Source organism: Ixodes scapularis, unplaced genomic scaffold (genome assembly GCF_016920785.2).
Source record: "Ixodes scapularis isolate PalLabHiFi unplaced genomic scaffold, ASM1692078v2 PGA_scaffold12__126_contigs__length_90152505, whole genome shotgun sequence".
In the NCBI taxonomy this organism is placed as follows: Eukaryota; Metazoa; Arthropoda; class Arachnida; order Ixodida; family Ixodidae; genus Ixodes; species Ixodes scapularis.
The window spans coordinates 72,230,983-72,248,484 of NW_024609838.1; the positions used below are offsets into that span (position 1 = coordinate 72,230,983).

General features: G+C 49.8%; 1 protein-coding gene and 1 pseudogene across 1 annotated transcript; one reads left to right on the plus strand and one right to left on the minus strand.

Annotated features, from left to right (window-relative positions):
• The first annotated feature begins 12,186 nt into the window (after window positions 1-12,186).
• On the plus strand, window positions 12,187-12,927 carry LOC120842393. Its single transcript, XM_040213487.1, has one exon. The coding sequence runs from the start codon at window positions 12,187-12,189 to the stop codon at window positions 12,925-12,927; it is 741 nt and encodes a 246-aa protein (XP_040069421.1).
• A 2,088-nt stretch (window positions 12,928-15,015) lies between these two features.
• On the minus strand, window positions 15,016-16,021 carry LOC115310492 (annotated as a pseudogene).
• Window positions 16,022-17,502: the final 1,481 nt, after the last annotated feature.

Genomic DNA, 17,502 nt, shown 5'->3' on the forward strand with positions numbered 1-17,502 from the left:
CTGCAAAAGCAAAGCAAAATGTTGAAGATATTTTCTTGGGAGAATGCCATCCAGGCAAGGAAAAGCATAGTACAACAGCCAGCATTTCCACTAGACGCCTTCCAGAACCGTCGCTCAGAAATGGCTTTTGGCAGACGAGAAACAGCTTTGGGGGAAACATCCTTTCTAACCTCTTGTTAATTTGAGCTACAGTCGAGGGCTCACCGATATAAAACTTTTCACCAGCAGGTTGAGAACCATAGCTCTGCTAGTACCTGTACCACCCCAAGAAGGACAGCATGCATATAGTCTGGTACGAAGCCGGATACTATCCCAAACTTTGGCATGTTTATGAATGTCGACGGGCACTTGATACCAAAAATGGTTGTCTTCGTTACAAATGCTTCTGGGCCTACAGGGTACGAGACATTACCTACCCAAGCAGCACAGAGTTTGCCAGTCATCGGCCAATGGCTGGCAATGGTCCTTGGCCAAGCGGCCAGACAGTGGTCAGAGACTGGCCAGTGACTGGTCTTTATCTGGCCTTTGGCCAATGGCCATCAGCCATCGGCCAAGCGTTGGCCAATGAATGGCCACTCTCTGGCCACTGGCCAAAAGACCATCGCCAGACAATGGCCATTGCTTGGCCAAAATCTGTGCTGCTTAGGTACGTTCTCACCAGGGTGGCAACACCCCCCCCAAGCATAATAGCCATTGAACTGCATCAACTTTTGCATCGCTGGACGAGCAACGCTGTTTATACAGCAGCAGGTTGCAACAAATTTGCTATTAATAAGGGTACCATCAACATGCTTCCATGTAAGTCCTGTTGTAGCCAAATGCTTGGCATCATCGACAAACAACTTCAGAAACATATCCATGTTTGGTTCCCCCTTACCATACCATAAGCCTGCCAGCAGCAAATTCTTTTCCCTGGACACTGGTGGAAGTTCATTTAGCATGATATGAATAAGCCACACAGAGGCACGGAAAGATTTACACTGGAGCTCCGGCCATTACTGTTAGAAGATAATGAAAAATTGTTACAGAAAGACAAGAGGTTACCAGATTTGGAAAGTTCCTGATTCAGAGTGGCATCAAAAATGTCTTCAAGACAGCATATTTTTTTTTTCATTCCTGTATTGAAGTTTCTGGGCTAACCCTGGTTGATTTTTCATTGTGAACTTTAGTAATGGTGCAAGGGGTAGCATGAGAAAGTAAGGTGAAGTTGTCACTGAAAATTTCTGGTGGCAATGTGGACGTGTTGACTGTTGCAACGTATGCCAACATATTCTAGACAATACTTACAGTACATGTGATACTGCATCACGGGGCCCCGCAGGGGTCTTCTGTGTAAGCAGGTGTTTGGAGAGGCGTCGCCACGGACCCCGAGCCATGCGGGTTCGCCCACCCACGTCTGGTTGTGCGTGGCTTTCCCGTCTTCGTGTCCGGGGAAAGGGGCATCCTGGTGGTTGAGCCGAGCCCGGGGCAGGTTTGGACCCTTCGGGGCCCCCCGGGCGAGGCAATACACCACTTCGGCCCTCGCTTCCCATAAACGGGTGTCCTGGCTTGGCCCGACCAGGATGATTCAGTCGGTCGCCACTTCTACTATCCCCTCCCTTCTTTCACCCTTGTCTTCTTCTTTTTACTCTTCTCATTTCTCTTCTTTCCTTTTTCAACTCCTTTGGCGGCAAGGGCTAACCTTGGGTGGCGACAAAACTCTTTCTTTACCCACACTTGGTTATAGCATCCTAGTAGCACTGGTAGAGTAACATACTCAGACAAGCCAGACCTGTTATGAGATGTTACCTATCCCCTCGTTGGACTCTGTAGTGGGTGGTGCGCTACAGCTGCCGAGGTTCTTGTTCTTCATGTGGCGCCCCTTCTCTCTAAACCCGGTTCAAGGCAGGCTTCTAAGAGGCCTCGCCCTGAGCCCCGAGTCACGGAAAAAGCCTCGAAATGGGAACATTTGCAAAACTTTTTGTCATTCACTCGAACCTTGAAGATAAACCAGTGTCGAAATTGTCCCCCTTTGTGGTAGCCAGGGTGCTAGAAAACCTCATCGGGTTCTCATACAAAGCGAAAAACTCCACTCAGGCGACCTTCTCATTGAAGTAAACACGAAAGTCCAAAGTGAGGCACTCTCCAAGATGACCAGCATAGTCGACATCGAAGTGTCCGCGAGTCCTCATTGGACGCTCAACAGGATCCGTGGAGTCCTTTCTGAAGACGACTTACTCGACGCTAGCGAGAAAGAAATCCTGGAAGGACTGAAAGATGCCGGTGTTGTTGCCATTAAACGTATGATGTTCCGGAAGGATGGCAAGGAAACCTTGTTAAAGCACGTGATCTTGACCTTTGAGAGACACACCCTCCCTGAAACTGTGAAGGCAGGCTATCTTCATTGTCACATCCGTCCCTATGTCCCCAACCCGCAATGGTGCTTCCGCTGCCAACGCTTTGGGCATGGGTCACGCAGTTGCCAAAGGAAAGAAACTTGTGCGAAATGTGGAAGCCAGGAGCATGTTGCTGACATCTGCGAGGCGGCGGCCCGCTGTAGTAACTGCAGTGGGCCCCACCCAGCTTACTCCCGCACCTGTCCCCTTTGGCGTCAAGAAAAAGAAATTCTTTCCCTAAAGGTGAAGGAGAACATCACCTACTTAAAGGCTAAGAAGATGTCCTTCCTCTCAAAGGGGAGGTTACGCCGAGGTGGTGCAAAGGGGCCCTGCACCACACTTGGAGACTAGGGCCACCCAGGTCTCTCCTGAGATCTTGGCGGTTGACCTGAGGGCCCCATCCCTTCGACAGGAGCAGCAGGCTGCTCCCCTGGGCAAGGGTGAGCCGGCAATAGCCGTGCCCACCCTACCCTTCAAGACTGTGGCGCTGGGTCAGCAGGCTTCCTGTTCTCGCGGAGGGGGCGCTTTGGCTGCTTTTTCTGCTCAGGACAGGCCAGCACCGTCTGCACCTGTCAACACTGGCCACTCTTTTAAGGAGGAGAAGAAGTGAGGCCCTCGGCCTCAGTCCGTGGAGAAGCAGCCAGCAACCAAGGAGCTGCGTGGCTCGCACGCAGGTTCCTTGTCGGGAAAAGAGGTGGAACAGATGGATGGGGTAGAACCACTCCCCAGTACATCGGCCACCTTTCCACCTAGTTCTGGTTGTGGCCGCGGATTGGGGCCCCGCGGCGCAGACCCTCCCGGGCTAGCAGACAGGTCTGCCTGCGGGACTAAGGTGAACACTGGCGCTGCCTTGTCTGCCCCCTTATCGACTATGGTTTCTGACCAGGATGAGATGGAGTGGCAGACGACGAAGAAACAAAAATTGAAAAAACTTGTAACTCCTCCGAAGTAAGGCAACTGACTCACTTTTCTATGTGCTCCGGTTTTTGTGCCTGAAATGGCCTCAGTACTCATGCAGTGGAACTGTGGTGGCCTTCTAAGAAACCTGGATGATGTAGAGCATCTTCTGGAGGAGTACAAGCCACGAGTGCTGTGCTTGCAAGAGACTCATTTGAGTCCCAGCCATTCCAATTTCCTCAGACGTTACCAGGTTTTCCGGAGGGATCGTCCGAGCTCTGTCAGTTTCTCTGCGGGAGTTGCGATGGTTCTCCCAAGATAAGTTTCCTGCACAGAGGTTCCACTGTCTACACCACAGTGGCTGTTCGGTTCTTGCACCATAAGGCTCTTACAGTATGCTCTTTATATCTGCCACCTTCCTTTACTTTGAAATGTTCAGATTTTAACTCGCTGTTAGACCAGCTTCCTGAGCCTTTCCTTTTGATGGGCGATTTTAATTGTCACAACCCTTTATGGGGGAGCACATGTCAGGATGTCAGAGGAAAAATTGTTGAGTCACTTTTAACCACACAAAGTCTTTGTCTTTTTAATATGGGCCAGCCAACCTATTTTAGTCCATCATCTTTGTCATTAACTTCCATCGACCTTTCAATTGGTTCTGCTAGTTTACCTCCAGATTTTTCCTGGTGCCCCCTTTGGGAGTCCGAGGCAGACTCAAAGTGCCACCCGCTGTGCTCGTTCGAGCATGTCCAAGTGTCTTGGCAGCAGTGAAGCTAGTGGCAGTGCGTAGAGGGGGCGCGACAGCACCAGACCATTATAGAGCTGTAGCATCATGGCCTGTGATGTGCCCCACGCGTTACCTCGGAGCTTCCTTAGGATGTTTGTGTGCTGCCGCATTCCCCTCACCGCCTGAGTCTCCGCCGGGCCAAAGGACAGCCGAGAGTCTAGTTGCATCCCGAGGTAAGTCATGCTGTTTTGTCTTTGTACTTTCACGTTGTTGACGAATAGTTTGGGTTGGAAGTGCCTTGTCTTTTCCGCGTACTTCAGGTACTTTGTCTTTTCCGCGGACACCTCTAGTCCCAATTGTTTGAGGTGGTAGACAATGTTAATGAAGGCTCGCTGTAGTTCTTCAACGGCCTTCCGCTTGTACGAGGTTGCCACCGTCCAGAGCGCCACGTCATCCGCATACATGGCCATGTGAACCTCGTGCTCGGAGAACTCGTCGCTCTGTATGGCCTGGGGAAGCGAGGAGATAGCCACGCAGAACAGTAGGGGACTCACCACACTGCCTTGAGGGACACCTCTTGTTGTTGTTCTTGGTTGGCTGTGATGGTTCTCCACTTTCACTCACAACGTTCGACCGGTGAGAAAGGCCTTGATGTAGTTGAGTGGGCGACCAATAACTCCCAGACGCCGCAGGGCCTTTATGATGGTAGCGTGTGGGATCACATCGAAAGCTTGCTTGATATCAAGTAGGACGACTACAGCGGACTCGCCGTTCTCTTTTTCCTCCTCCAGCGAACGACTCGCCGATGGCGTCTGCGGTGCACCTTCCCGGCCTGAAGCCCGAAAAACAGTCGGGCAGTGCATGGGTTTCTTTGAGATGGTAGAGTAGCCGTTTGTTTACCATTCTCTCCAGCGTCTTGCCCAGGCAAGACGCCAGAGAGATTGGCCAGTACGACTCCGGATCCACGACCGATTTTCCTGGCTTCAGGAGTGGGATGTTAGTGGCCTCCTTCCAGTCGCTGGATATGTCCGCAGTGCTCCTGACCTCGTTGTAGATCTTGAGGAGAGAGGACAGGAATTCGGCGTCTAGGTTTCTGATGGCTTGCGAAGTCACTCCGTCCGGTCCCGGCGCCGTGCGGCGTCTAGTCGTCGCATTGATCGGATGTTTGAGCTCCCTGATTGTGAACTTTTCGTTGGAGAACCTCATTGGGGGGGGGGGGGGGGGGGGGGGGGGCGTGGCCGTATCTGATTGGTGACCAGCTTGGAGGCCTGGGTCCCAGCGCAGGGCGGGCAGGGATGGTCAGGAACACGTTGGCAAGGAGCTCGGCCATCTTCTCGCTGAGTCGCAACTTTGCCGCCATGCACAGCACAGGTTGTGTTGGGGCGGTCGTTCTTGCAAGGGCCCTGGCCATCCTCCATGCCCTCCCAGTGCCCCTTGGGCCACTGAAGGAAGCGCAGAGGAGCCGCCACTGCCTCCTGGCTGGTTGTTTACCATGGCGTCTGAACTTCGCGTCGAGGTGCTTGTACTCTAAGATGTCTTGTGAGGAGTTTGTGCGCCAGGACTTTCTTTGCGCCTGTCTTCTCTGCGCCCCGAGCTTTGTCCACTTGAGATCAGGGTTCGGCCGGTAACAGGGCACCGTGATTGTTTGAGTGGATGCTTTTAGAGCCTCTGTGATCCGCTCAGATGTGTGGGGTTGTCCCGAGGCGGCCACCCCCTTTAGTCGCGCCTGATATTTCTCCCAGTTGGTGACGGCCGGAGCACTTCTTTTGGGGGAGAGCGGCCCGGTTTTCCAATAATGATGGGCTGGTGATCGCTGCCTCCACTGTCCGGCGCCGGTGTTGCAGCAACTCTCAGGCCCCCTGTCACAAGCGTGAGGTTGATGACACTGTCCTTTGAGCAGGCTCCCACGTAGGTTGGTTCCCCTTGGGTAATGTTTACAAGGTCGAGGTCATCCAGAACCGCCTGTAGGGCCCTTCCTCGCTGCGTCGTCGTGCCGTTGCCCCACGATTCACTGTGCGCATTAAAGTCTCCACTGATAATGCCTTGGCTGTCTGTGGGAATGCGCCTACGAATTTCTTGTACCTCTTGTGGGTCCCACCGCACACCGGTGACTTGTGGGGCGACGTAGGAGGACACCACCACGATGGGGCGTCCCTGGACGGTTACCGATGCCGCTGCGTACTCGGCCTGCACTCCACAAAGATCATCCAATTGTAACCGGTTTTGTGGTAGTTCCTGCTTGATGAGTAGGGCCGCGCGTGGACGGGCTCTTGGTCGCGCAGCTCGACTTGTGTAAAGCACATATCCTGACAGGTGAATTTTGTGGGAAGGGGCCTGTGGTTCTTGAATTGCTATAATTTGATAATTAAGGCTTTTTTCGGGTTCCTCGTTGAGGAGTTTTAGTTCTTGGACATGTGCTTGAAATCCGTTAATGTTCCATTGGAGTATGCTAGGTAGGAGGGGTTGATTTGCGTGACTTGTTCGAATTGGTGTAGGCATTATTGGAGTGAGTGGTTTGATGCTGAATTTTGGGCTTGGTTTAGTCTGCTACCAGGCGGCAAATTATTTGGGCAGATTCCCTTACAGCCTGCCCCATTTCCTCCTCGAGCAGTGGGACCAACGCGTCGACGATGCGTGCTAGTTGTATCACGAGCACACGCAGCTTCTCTTGTCGCTCGTCGTGGCCCCTGCCCCCTTGGGTCGGCATCTCTCCATTCAGGGGATTTTCCTTGTTGTCGTCTCGGTCACCCCGGTAACGGCGTCCCTCTCTCCTACCGTCGCTGCGTCGGCACTCCTCTCCCGGGGCATCCCCTCGTTTGTTGACATTGCTGCTGTTGCTTTGCCTCCGCTTCTCCGGCCTTGCGCTCGCCGTCCGGCCTTGGGGGGAGGGTGTTGTTGAACGCCGCATCGTGTCTGCCTCTCCGGCCCCAGGGGAGAGGGAAACGCCGACGCTGGGGTCGATGGCCGGTTTCAGCGAGTTCTGCTCCGCTGTCTCGGCGGTCGCTGCGGTAGTCCCGGCAGCTGCGGAGAGGGCATGGTCTCGCAGTCCTCTCCCGGCTGTCGGCTCGTGCAGATCTCCACCCGCGCTGGGGCCTTTGCCGGTGTCTCTCCTCCCGCCGCGTCGGCCACTCCGCGAGCCGTAGTCGTCCATCCTGCCTCGGCGACTCAGCAGTGGTCCCCTGCTCCAAACGCTGGCTCGTGGTTCCTGTCCACTTGCCTTTCCGGAAGCTGCACTCCAGTCGCCTCCGTTCCGTGCCGTAATCTCCGCTGTCGCCCTTGCATGTTTGTACGCCGGGCAGCGTCGATCGAAAGCGTCGTGGGGGCTTCCGCAGTTGGGACTGGTCGGGTTTTGTTTCGTTGGGCATTTACCCTTTTCATGCTTTCCTTTGCGGGTAGTGCAGGCCCGCTGATCGGTGCACGCTGCTCGAAGGTGGCCCAACCTTCCACAGCCTTCGCACTGAGTCGGCCTTGCCCTCGGCTCCAGGACCGGGAGTCGCATGCCCCAGAGTTTCACGTGCCGGGGTCGTGGACCGTCAAAGCGGAGTTGCATCTTTCTACCTTTGTCAAACACCCGAGTCTCTGTTATGGGTGCCGCCGCCTCTAGGCACCCCTGGATGTGAGTTCTGGCCGGGAAGCGAGGGCGGACCACTCCTTGGGTTCCCCGCTGTGGGACATGCAGTTGAGTCCGAACTTTGATGTTATGCATAACTGTTGTCCGCAGGAGCTTCTCAATTGTTGTGGTGTCTTGAATGTCAACTGCCGTGACGTTTTTCCTTGTATTTACGCGCACCGCCCTTGCCTGTCCGTCGGTGGCGAGTGACAGGGCTCTCGCGATCAGGAGTTTGTTTTTAATTTGAAATTGCCTGATCCTGGAAGGGGGTAGACGAGCACGGTGCTCCTCAAGTGCCTCTTTTTGTTGTGGGGTCGGTCCTTGGTTTTTCTTTTTCCCCTGGGTTATCCAGGGGCCTTCCCGGTCCAGGGGCTCCGCCGGTGCCGCTGGCGATTCGCGAAGAATGGATGGCTGGTTTTCTCGCGGAGGCTCCTCGTCGGGAACCGGGACGTTGTTTTTTTCCTCCATTGCGAGTGAACAGTCCCCCCCTACACATTCACTGACTCGGGGCTGCTCCTCGGACAAGTCGTCTTTGCGTATCTCCGGGTCTAGATCCATGCTGATTACCTCCGGAGGGTCCTCTTTCTCCCGTTCTGGTGGCTGTTGCTCCTGTTCGTCAGGCTGTCTTCTCATGAGAAGACAGGCGAGCATGGTGAGAGGTCTCAAACTTGGACTGTACTGCTGCTGATTGGCTCGTGGGGAGCTTTGGTCTGTGGGGTTCTTCGAGTTTCCCACCGAGGTTCCGGGCCGAGCTCTCTTGGCCTCTGGAGATGGGAGTTCGGTGAATCCGTGGCCTGTTGTTTGCCGGACCAGGGCTGCCTGCTGCGGTGGTTCAATCCGACTTAGCGATGGGTCCTCGGGTGGCGGCCGGGTGGTGCCCTTCCCAGCTCCTCCTCCCCATTTCTGCCAAGTGCGGCCCGCCACGGGTGATTCTCCTGGTCTCATTTTCTTTGTCGCGGTTTTTGCCGCGTTTGTCGGGACTGTCAGCTACCGCTTCGTAAAGGTGAAGTAGCTGCCAGTGTGCTTCAGTAGGCTGTAATCCTAGTTCTTTACCGTTGGAATTAATAAAGACTGGATTTTTCCTGGGGTTTTTGTGCCCGTGGTGATTTGGTTTGTTGGAGCTCTGGATTGTGGGTGTGCTCTCCTTGGCTCCTCCAACCGAGCTCGCCCTGCCAAAGCCGAGTAGGAGCGAGCCCAACTTTCACCCACTGCAATGGAAGGAGGCGCTGGTTGGAAACAACCGCAACGACAGACCAGTTCTCCTCAGGTCAAGGAGAACTGGTCGCGCGCGTTGCATGCCGGTTGCGGGCCGGTTTCTATCTGCCAACATGGCGTCGGTGGTGATCGTCGACGTGGACGGCGTGGTGGAAGCTCATCGTTCTGCATAAAAGCGCTATCCTTGACTGAATTTTCGTTGTGTGTCGCTATGATAACCAAGCACGTACTAGAAGGGAAGATCCACCCACTTGTGTGGCGATGTCGTGGCGGCACTCTCAAGACAGCAGAAACGTCCGTGTCGTCGTGTTTGTTTACTTCGACTACAGTGGTGCTTTCTAAGCATTTGTGGTTTCGAACATCTCCCGAATTTCTTTTTTGGCGCGCATTCAAGAATTCAAATTTTCACGCGTTTTCATCACTGGAGGAACGTGATCAGGGTTAGCAATCCTGAACGCTTGCAACGTCCGTCCGCAACGCCGTTAAGAGGCTGCGCCAGGCAGAAGTCGCTCATTTCTTTCAAAATGTGTGACACATGAGAGAAGTGTACTAGTCTGGTGAAATAAAGACTTCCCTCAGACTAAGGTTTATTTTTAATCTAACATAAAACATAGTTTTACAAAGGTAAGTTATCTCATGGCATGTATTTTGGCCTGAAAAATGGACGTTTTGGTTATAGCGCGGAACCACTTATACATGGCATTCCGGGCACTTCCGGTCGCCATGACATTGGGCAAAAATCTTTTCCGGTTCAGGTTTTGTTTACATGTTTTTCAATGGCAACGCCCTCAAGAGGTTGTTTTCGTTCGGTTATTCTGGCCACATGTTTTGCGTTTTCTGGGTGTTTACCGTTTACGCAGATGCCGCAGAGTTTGACAGTCGGCTTCACAATTTTGTTTCTGTATATTTCCGCAAAATGACGCCGCTGGACGTGAGTGTGTCGATTGCCTGACTCGGGCAACTATGGAAGGGAGCTCTTGTGAGCAGCTCCGTGTGTTTCAGCAATTTATTACATTACCGTTCAGTCTTCTGAACATGAGGTCGCAGCGAAGATATCACACTGTTGTGCAGTTGGCTGCACAATGCAGGCCGGGATCAACAGACTCAATTCAATTACTCAATTTCTAAGTGAGAGATAAAAAAAGAAATAAACTGTTCCTCTCGACCTGCACCACCTGACGGTATGACAGGTTTGATCCAATATAATATAAAAAATGAGGGCCTTAATTGACCAAAAGTTTCTTTAGTCCTTAAAGCCAATTAAAAAGAAAAACAGGGAGACAGCTGAACATTGGCATTGGAACGAACTTGGAGAATCTTGCGAGCAATTGTGAGTATTTGTGTTTCGTTTTTTTTCCTTTGGTATTAAGTTATTGTTGTTCCGCTTGGTCCTGCCTCTTGTCTTCTGTGTTCTTGACGACGAGGAAGTTGTCTTATTTAAAATTTTCGTACTGGAATATATAAGAAAATGGATTGGAAACAATGTTAAAATTTTATTCTCTTTTAATGATTTTATTTTAAAATTAGTTATGTATTTCTACGTATCTTGGCGTTCTCATGTATGTTTTCATTTTATTTCTTATTTGTCTGTCGCCTTAATTATTTTTTGAGGGGGGGGGGGGAGGAGGGAGCAGAGAGCATTGTAATTTTTCGTTGTTTTTGATTTTCTTAATGATTATATTTTACAGCAAGAGATTATTATTATAGCTATACATACCCTAGTATTTACCTATTTACATATTTACATTTTCCCCCAAAGGAGAAGGATCACACTTATAAAACTTCATGTTTGCATCCTGTATTCTTATCATGTGTTGCTATTAATCTTTTTTTTTTTTTTTTTTTTGAGATTGGAAGGAATGAGGTTATGTCTTGAAACAGACACTAAATATTTAGTCGTTTTCGTCAGTATTACTTTTCTTTTCGTACGTTTGTTGTTGGTGGTCAGTCTTGAGGGGTGCAATAAGAGATCAACCTCTTTTCTTTTCCACTGTCTGTCTTGGTTGTCCGTTCCTGAACACTGTTGCTCTTAGAGTAGATGACTTTTCGTTCCAGTTTTATTGTAGATACTCTGGATACTCTAGACTGTCAAAAGTTAAGTTATTTAGATTTCGGAGGAACGAGGAACGCCGCCAAGCTTGGGCCGTCGCTGTTAAACGCATTGGGTTTGTGCCCAATAACGATACCAGGATCTGCAGCAATCATTTCACGAATTCAGTATGCGATTGAAGACCTTGGCCGAGTCTGTCGGATTAGATGTGGCATCCCAGGTAGTCGAATCCCCTGGCACCTTGGCACCTTGGGAGCACCCTGACATACACTGCAACCTGTCTCTTGCACAGTATAACAAGAAAAGCACTCAAAGTTCTGTGCTTCTGCAAGAATTTCATGAACTTGCTCAATTGTATGACGATTATACAAAGTTCTATACAGTTGGAACAAAATCTGAGACCTTTGTTGGTTGCTCTGTCATTGGCTCTTCAGTGGAAGTTGTAAGACGGATATATACTGCTGCTACCATTCTCACAGCTTAGCTGTATGGCCTCCTGTTGGCTACGGAACACATAGCCCATCACAGGATACCCCCTGGCAGTGGTTTTCACTGACCCTTTTAGTGCCTTGCGAGCCATCTCTTCACTGCTGCCTACAAGGAATGCCCTTGTTGTTGAAGTTCAGAAGAAAACTATTGTGGCAGCCAGAAAACATTGCACCATCGTCTTTCGTTGGATTCCCAGCCATGTTGATATCCCAGGCAATGAGGCAGCCGACTGTGTTGCCCGCACATGCGTCAGCAGAGAGGTAGATATGAAAAGGATCCCCTACATGGAATATCACACTTTTGTAAAGTCCCACTAGAGTCCTTTCTTCTCGCTTACCCTCAATGCAATAGTTACTTCTTTGGCGCTCTTTGGCTTTAGCAGCCTTTGCGCCATAAAAAACCCAATCCAAATCCAAACATTTCATGACTTGTAAGTATGAGTGCTATGTATACTTGTAGAGAAGAATACTGCTTTATTTTGTAAAGCTGCCACGTCCTCATGCCTTTGCGAGCAGCGCAGCCATAAGTTTCGATTTGTTTCAACTTTCTCTAGGATCACCATCTGACGATCCCTATCACCCAGACTGGGTGCCACACGTCTTTGCTCATCGGGCTTCTTCATCGCGGCGGAGCCCTGCTGCACTGCGGCGGTATCATCGTGCGTTTCACGGATGCAACCTGAAGTGGCCGACGCGCCCGACGCGGCCGGTGCACCCGATGCACCAATGGATGAGTTAGAGATAACAGGTGTGTCGTCCGAAACAGATTTGTCTAGCGCTGACATTGACACTCTTCTAGAAGAAAATAAAATAGGAGGCTGCAAATGGAAAATAAAGCTTTCAAAGAAGAAACAAAAACTGTGTATGGTAACGTCGACCTCAAGAATGACTCGGAGGTGGAGTTCTTTACAGGATTACCAAGTAGCGGAATGTTCTGGGCTCTGCTCCATTACATTCTGGCACTCTACACTCCAAACTTCAGTGCCAGGATACCACACTGGAGCCAACTCCTGATGGTTTTGATGAAGCTCCGCCTCGGCCTCCTCAACAAGGACCTCTTGTCCAGGTTTGGAATTTCTCCTGGAACTGTATCAAAAGTCTTCCATGCCTGGATTAACATCCTCAGTGTTGAGCTGTCTCCATGCGTTCTCTGGCCTAAAGCGGACAGAGTTCAACAGCGGCTCCCAAAGCTGTGCAAGGTACCAATGCTACGGAACCTTCCGTGCATCATTGTTTGGTCGGAAATCTTCATAGAGCGACCGTGCACCTTTAAGGCGAGGATGCAAACGTTCTCGTCCTACAAACATAACATGGTAAAGTTCTTAGTCGCCTTTTGTCCAAGTGGAGGGATCTGTTTCATTTCTAAATGCTGGGGTGGGAAGGTGAGCGATCTGGAGCTCACAAGACACTGGGTTTTTAGACTTAATTCAGAGCAACACCTCGTGATGGCCGATAGGGGATTTCCCATTGAAGAACTTCTAGCTATTTGTAGAGCTTGCCTGATAGTCTTGGCCTATACACGAGGGAAGACTCAGCTAACACGCCAAGAAGTTGAAGCGTTCTGAAGGATTTCCAGTGTTCGGATACAAGTCGAGAGAACCATTGGTCAGCTAAAGAAGTTCCACCTCCTACAGCGCATCATTCCTGCCTCACTTCTAAAAAAAAGGGGGACAGGGGCATGGCAACGATTGACAAAATCGTTGTTATACGTGCCGCCCTTGTAAATATGCGCAGTTTAATTTTTGGAAGAATCTGGAGTAGGGCAAGTTGATACATCTTAGATTCGAAAAGCGCCAGAAAACAAGGGCAACAGAAGGAATAGACGAAACAATGTGCTACTTTCAACTGAATTTTTATTCGGAAAAACAAACATATATACACACTCAAGCAACCATTTGCTTATTATCAAACTTCTCGTAAAAGGAATTGAAATTCTTTATCTGATAAAAGGACTGAGGAAGTACTGACACAGCATCGCCCTTCACCCTGATTTTAAAAGCCTCAAAGATTTCTCTTTCTGTTGTTGTTTTATATTGTCCCAAATCTGCGTTTCATCGAGTGCAGGAGAACATGGGCACCGATCACAATGAACGGCCAAGTTTCCCGAGGTTGACCGCCCAACAGAAAGGTCATGCTCCCTGGCGCTCTCGTTTACACACCTCCCTGTCTGCCCTATATACGTTCTCCCGCATGACGTTGGTATCTCGTAAACCACCGCTGTTTCGCATTCTACATATTTGTTGGCATGCTTTTTTTTGGGCATGCTTCCACCTTGCGTAACTTCTTATTCACCCTCAATTTTTGGCAAGAAGGATGGTTCTTGCAAAAAGCATGCAGGATCTTACAAATGCAAACAGCAATAAACACCTTTTTTTATTCACATGAACACATAGAGCAGAATGGCGTAACTGACAGAAGAGAATATTGCAAAAGAATTGGAACATGCGGTGAGAAGTGAGATTTGCTAGCTACTGGTGCTAAAAGGGGCCTCCAGATTGAAAGACTGGTGCAGTGACAATTCTGTAGTAGGAAACGATACCTAGAAGAAAAAGCTAATAATTGTCCTTCAAGACTGGGCAGTATTTGTCTGCTGGCAATTTCCCACATAGTATACTTAGGATGCCTACATGTTTCCGCTCAGCTTTAGGGTGGCGCCAACTGCTTGTTACCCTTTCCCAGATCCTCTTCCACCGCCATTTTTTTCCACATCTTTTTCGCTAAACGTAAACAACGTTGTTGAGTCTGTAGTCTCGAAATCCCGGCAACACTGTGAGGCCACTTCCGTTTCCGCTCGTAGGACGAGTCGGAGTGGCGGTCGAAGGCTCAGCGGGATGGCGGTCGTGGAGCCTGTTGCTCTCTTTATTCGGGTGTTTCATAATTTGAAGTTACGAGCAGGAAGTGTGCATTGCTTTTAACGAAACGCCAGTACTATTGGCCGTCATCACCGTCAAAGTTTTTGATCATGACTTCAGACCGCTTGATCAGTTTTGCTGACGTTCCCGGCAAGCTACGCTTACAAGAGCAAGCAGTCTCCCGTTCGCGCTGCTATTTGGAATGATAGCCAGCTAATCTAACGCTACAACTTGTGCGACTACAGCGGACGGCTACAGTAGGGGGCTTTCATGAAAGCGGGGGTTCATCTGACCGTCAATCCGTAGTGGTATGTAGTGGGTCGTCACGGGTCCCTTTACGGCTTCGTGTGTTCCTGTCCGTGACCTAACGTGTCGCGGTGTGTGCCTATTTGTGTGTTTTAAATATGTGCTTCAGCGTGTACTCGGGATGTGTTCAATACGTATCTGCTCCGATGCGTATTTAGCAACAGTGATCGACTACAGGCTGGTCTGACGGGCGATTCGTAGTCGGTTGACGTGCGCTCCTCGGCGTTTTTGCTTCGTGTATTCCTGTCTGCTCCAACATTCCTCAGCGTGTATAAGGCATGTGGACCAGTGTGTACTTACTGATAAGGCCCCTCTATTTTTTAACTCTTTCAGGCACAGAAGTTTTGTTGAAAATAGAAACCTGATTTTATTGTATAAATAGTCAAGTACGGTGCTAAGAACACTATTTTCCCAAACTAAAAAAATGTATTACCGCGCAGTGACTGCATATGAGGTGGTCATTCCTGGTGACCATCATGCTGAATGGGGTGGCACTTATTTTTTATGGAAGTCAGAAAAACAGTTTTTTTCTTTCCTCAGGCAGAGTGGAACATCACGTTTCGCACATCCACGTTGTTCTGGACGGCTTCGTTTTGGTGCTGCACCTTGCACACGTGCGGGGTGTACATCTTTTTGGTTGGTGCTTGCTCTCAGTCAGGCGGACGTTCGTGTCAACGCGGGGCTTTGACTTTTTCAGTTGCACAGCTGCATCGGTAGAGGACCTCCTCTTGGCTTTGGAGGCTACTTGTGCTTCAGCAGTCAATGATGAGATCACACTGCGGCGAAAATCCTTCATTGTCATCCGCTCAGCTTCTTCAATCTCCCTGAAGATTATGTATGCGTTCACCACGCAGCAGTCCAGGAAGTGAAAAAATATCCTGTGCCACCATTTTTTTTATTTCCGATCGATTTCGTACTGCCCTTTCATTTGGTCAAACTTGTCTACAAAGTTCATGTTTTTGTTATAGTCATGGAGAGCAGCAGGGCATGGTACCTTGGTGACGGTCCCATCCTTGTTTTTCCAGTCGACTTCAGCCCCCTGCGTGGGGCCGTGGAAGTTCGACAAAAGGTGGACAGTTCTCTTGTCCTTCCACTTCATGCAACAAACACTCTCATCACTGACTGACCAATCAGTGTTCCCTCTTTCCATTTCTTTGTCGGCTTGCAACTTGGGCAGATGCTTCCGGTTGTGGTTCACTGTTCCGCACGCATATATTCCCTGTTCCCTCAAGTCCTTCAGGAGACCATAGCTCGTAAAATAATTATCAAAGAACACACGGTGATGCCTCCCAGATATGTCTTGACACAATTTCTTGACAACCTGTGCACCCAACTCTTTTTGCACTCCGCTTTCGGACCTTCCAGAGTAGATTTCAAACTTCAGGTTGTAGCCGGTGCTGGCGCACAACATCCATACCTTGTATCCACGTTTCATGGGCTTTTTTGGCATGTACTGCTTTAGGGAACTCCTGCCTTTGAACTTGATCATTGACTCGTCCATTGCGAGGTACTCCTTTGGTAGGTAGTTTGTTGCAAAGCTTCGTGAAAGTTCCGATAAAAGTGGCCTCACTTTATAAAGCCGGTCAAAATCAGGGTGGGCTCTTGGTGGCTGTAGCACATTGTCATTTAGATGCAGATGAGACAGCAGCCAACCAAATCTGTTCACTGTCATGATCTTCGATATGAATGGGTCATGCAGGTCCGGCGCGCTGGACCAATAATCCCGGTAGCTTGGACTCCGTTTTATACCCATGAGGAGGTTCAGACCCAAGAAAGATCGCATATCTTGCTCTGTCGTAGGAGTGTATGGTTTTCCAGCCTGCTGGGCATACAGGTTCGTCTGAAAAACCACTTCTTTCATCAAGGAAGGGGTCCATAAAAGACTGAAAATAGAAAATGGATCTTTTTCTTCTAAATCGAGGATATGGCTTTGAAGCCGAGTGTCAGCCAGGAATTCTAGTGGTGGGTGCACCCTATAGCTCGGACTCCACAAAGGAACCTTTGCTGGGGCAACGGGAGTATCATCGTCTGTTTCCGAGTCGGTGGAATCGCTAATCACGTGGCAATTCCTTGGCGATGTGGGGGAGGTGTCCCGAGCGCTTCCATTAGGCGGGCAAGGTGGTTCCCAATCGCTGTCGCTGTCACTCGTGTTGTCCCCGCCAATAAGGCTGTCAGTGTCTGTGGGGATTTCTTCGCAACCATCTGAAACGGACGTTCACGTTCCTTGAACAGGATCCCCTTATCACACATCAAAATGCGAATGCCACCTCCATTGATGCATGGTGGTTACTGGTGGTAACCACCACATTGAAACGGGCAGCATCGCGTTTTTATAAAACGAACCAGTTACTTCTTTGAACCACGTGCACGTTACACTTATTCACTGTCTCACCCAGAAAAAAGGAGGTAGAGCAAATTCTTACCGCTATGCTTGTAGAAAGCTTTCGGATGAAAGGTTGGAGGTGCCATGGCATGTGTTGCACGAAATGGAAGTTTTATTTCTGAATGGAAGACAGCGCAAGGGAAGCTAGCGCCATCTAGAGTTATGAGGAGGAAGCTCGAACAAGAGCGCCGTTGGTGGTTATTGAGCTAGACCACCGTGCTGCAAGGGGAAAAAATGTTGAAAAGGTGGTCAGTGGGGATAACCACCGTGCCTGAAAGAGTTAAATGAAATAGTTACTTTTGAATGGCCAGTTGTAAATCACTGTTATAATTCAACGCAATTAGCATTCGTCTCTTTGTACATGTTTTTTGTCGTTTAACATTGACCCTTTGTTCCTGTTCAGGAAAACATGTGAATAGAAGTTAAATATGCGTTGGAATGGGGGCCTCTCCACAACACATTTTTGGTAAGGATGTTCCAAAGAGTTTTCCCTTGAATCGCTTTTAGAACACTTGTCTAAACCATTACATGTAACGATTGACTACTGCAGATTCCAACACCCTTTGAAAACAGCCGTACGGTTGTTGCACACAGATGCT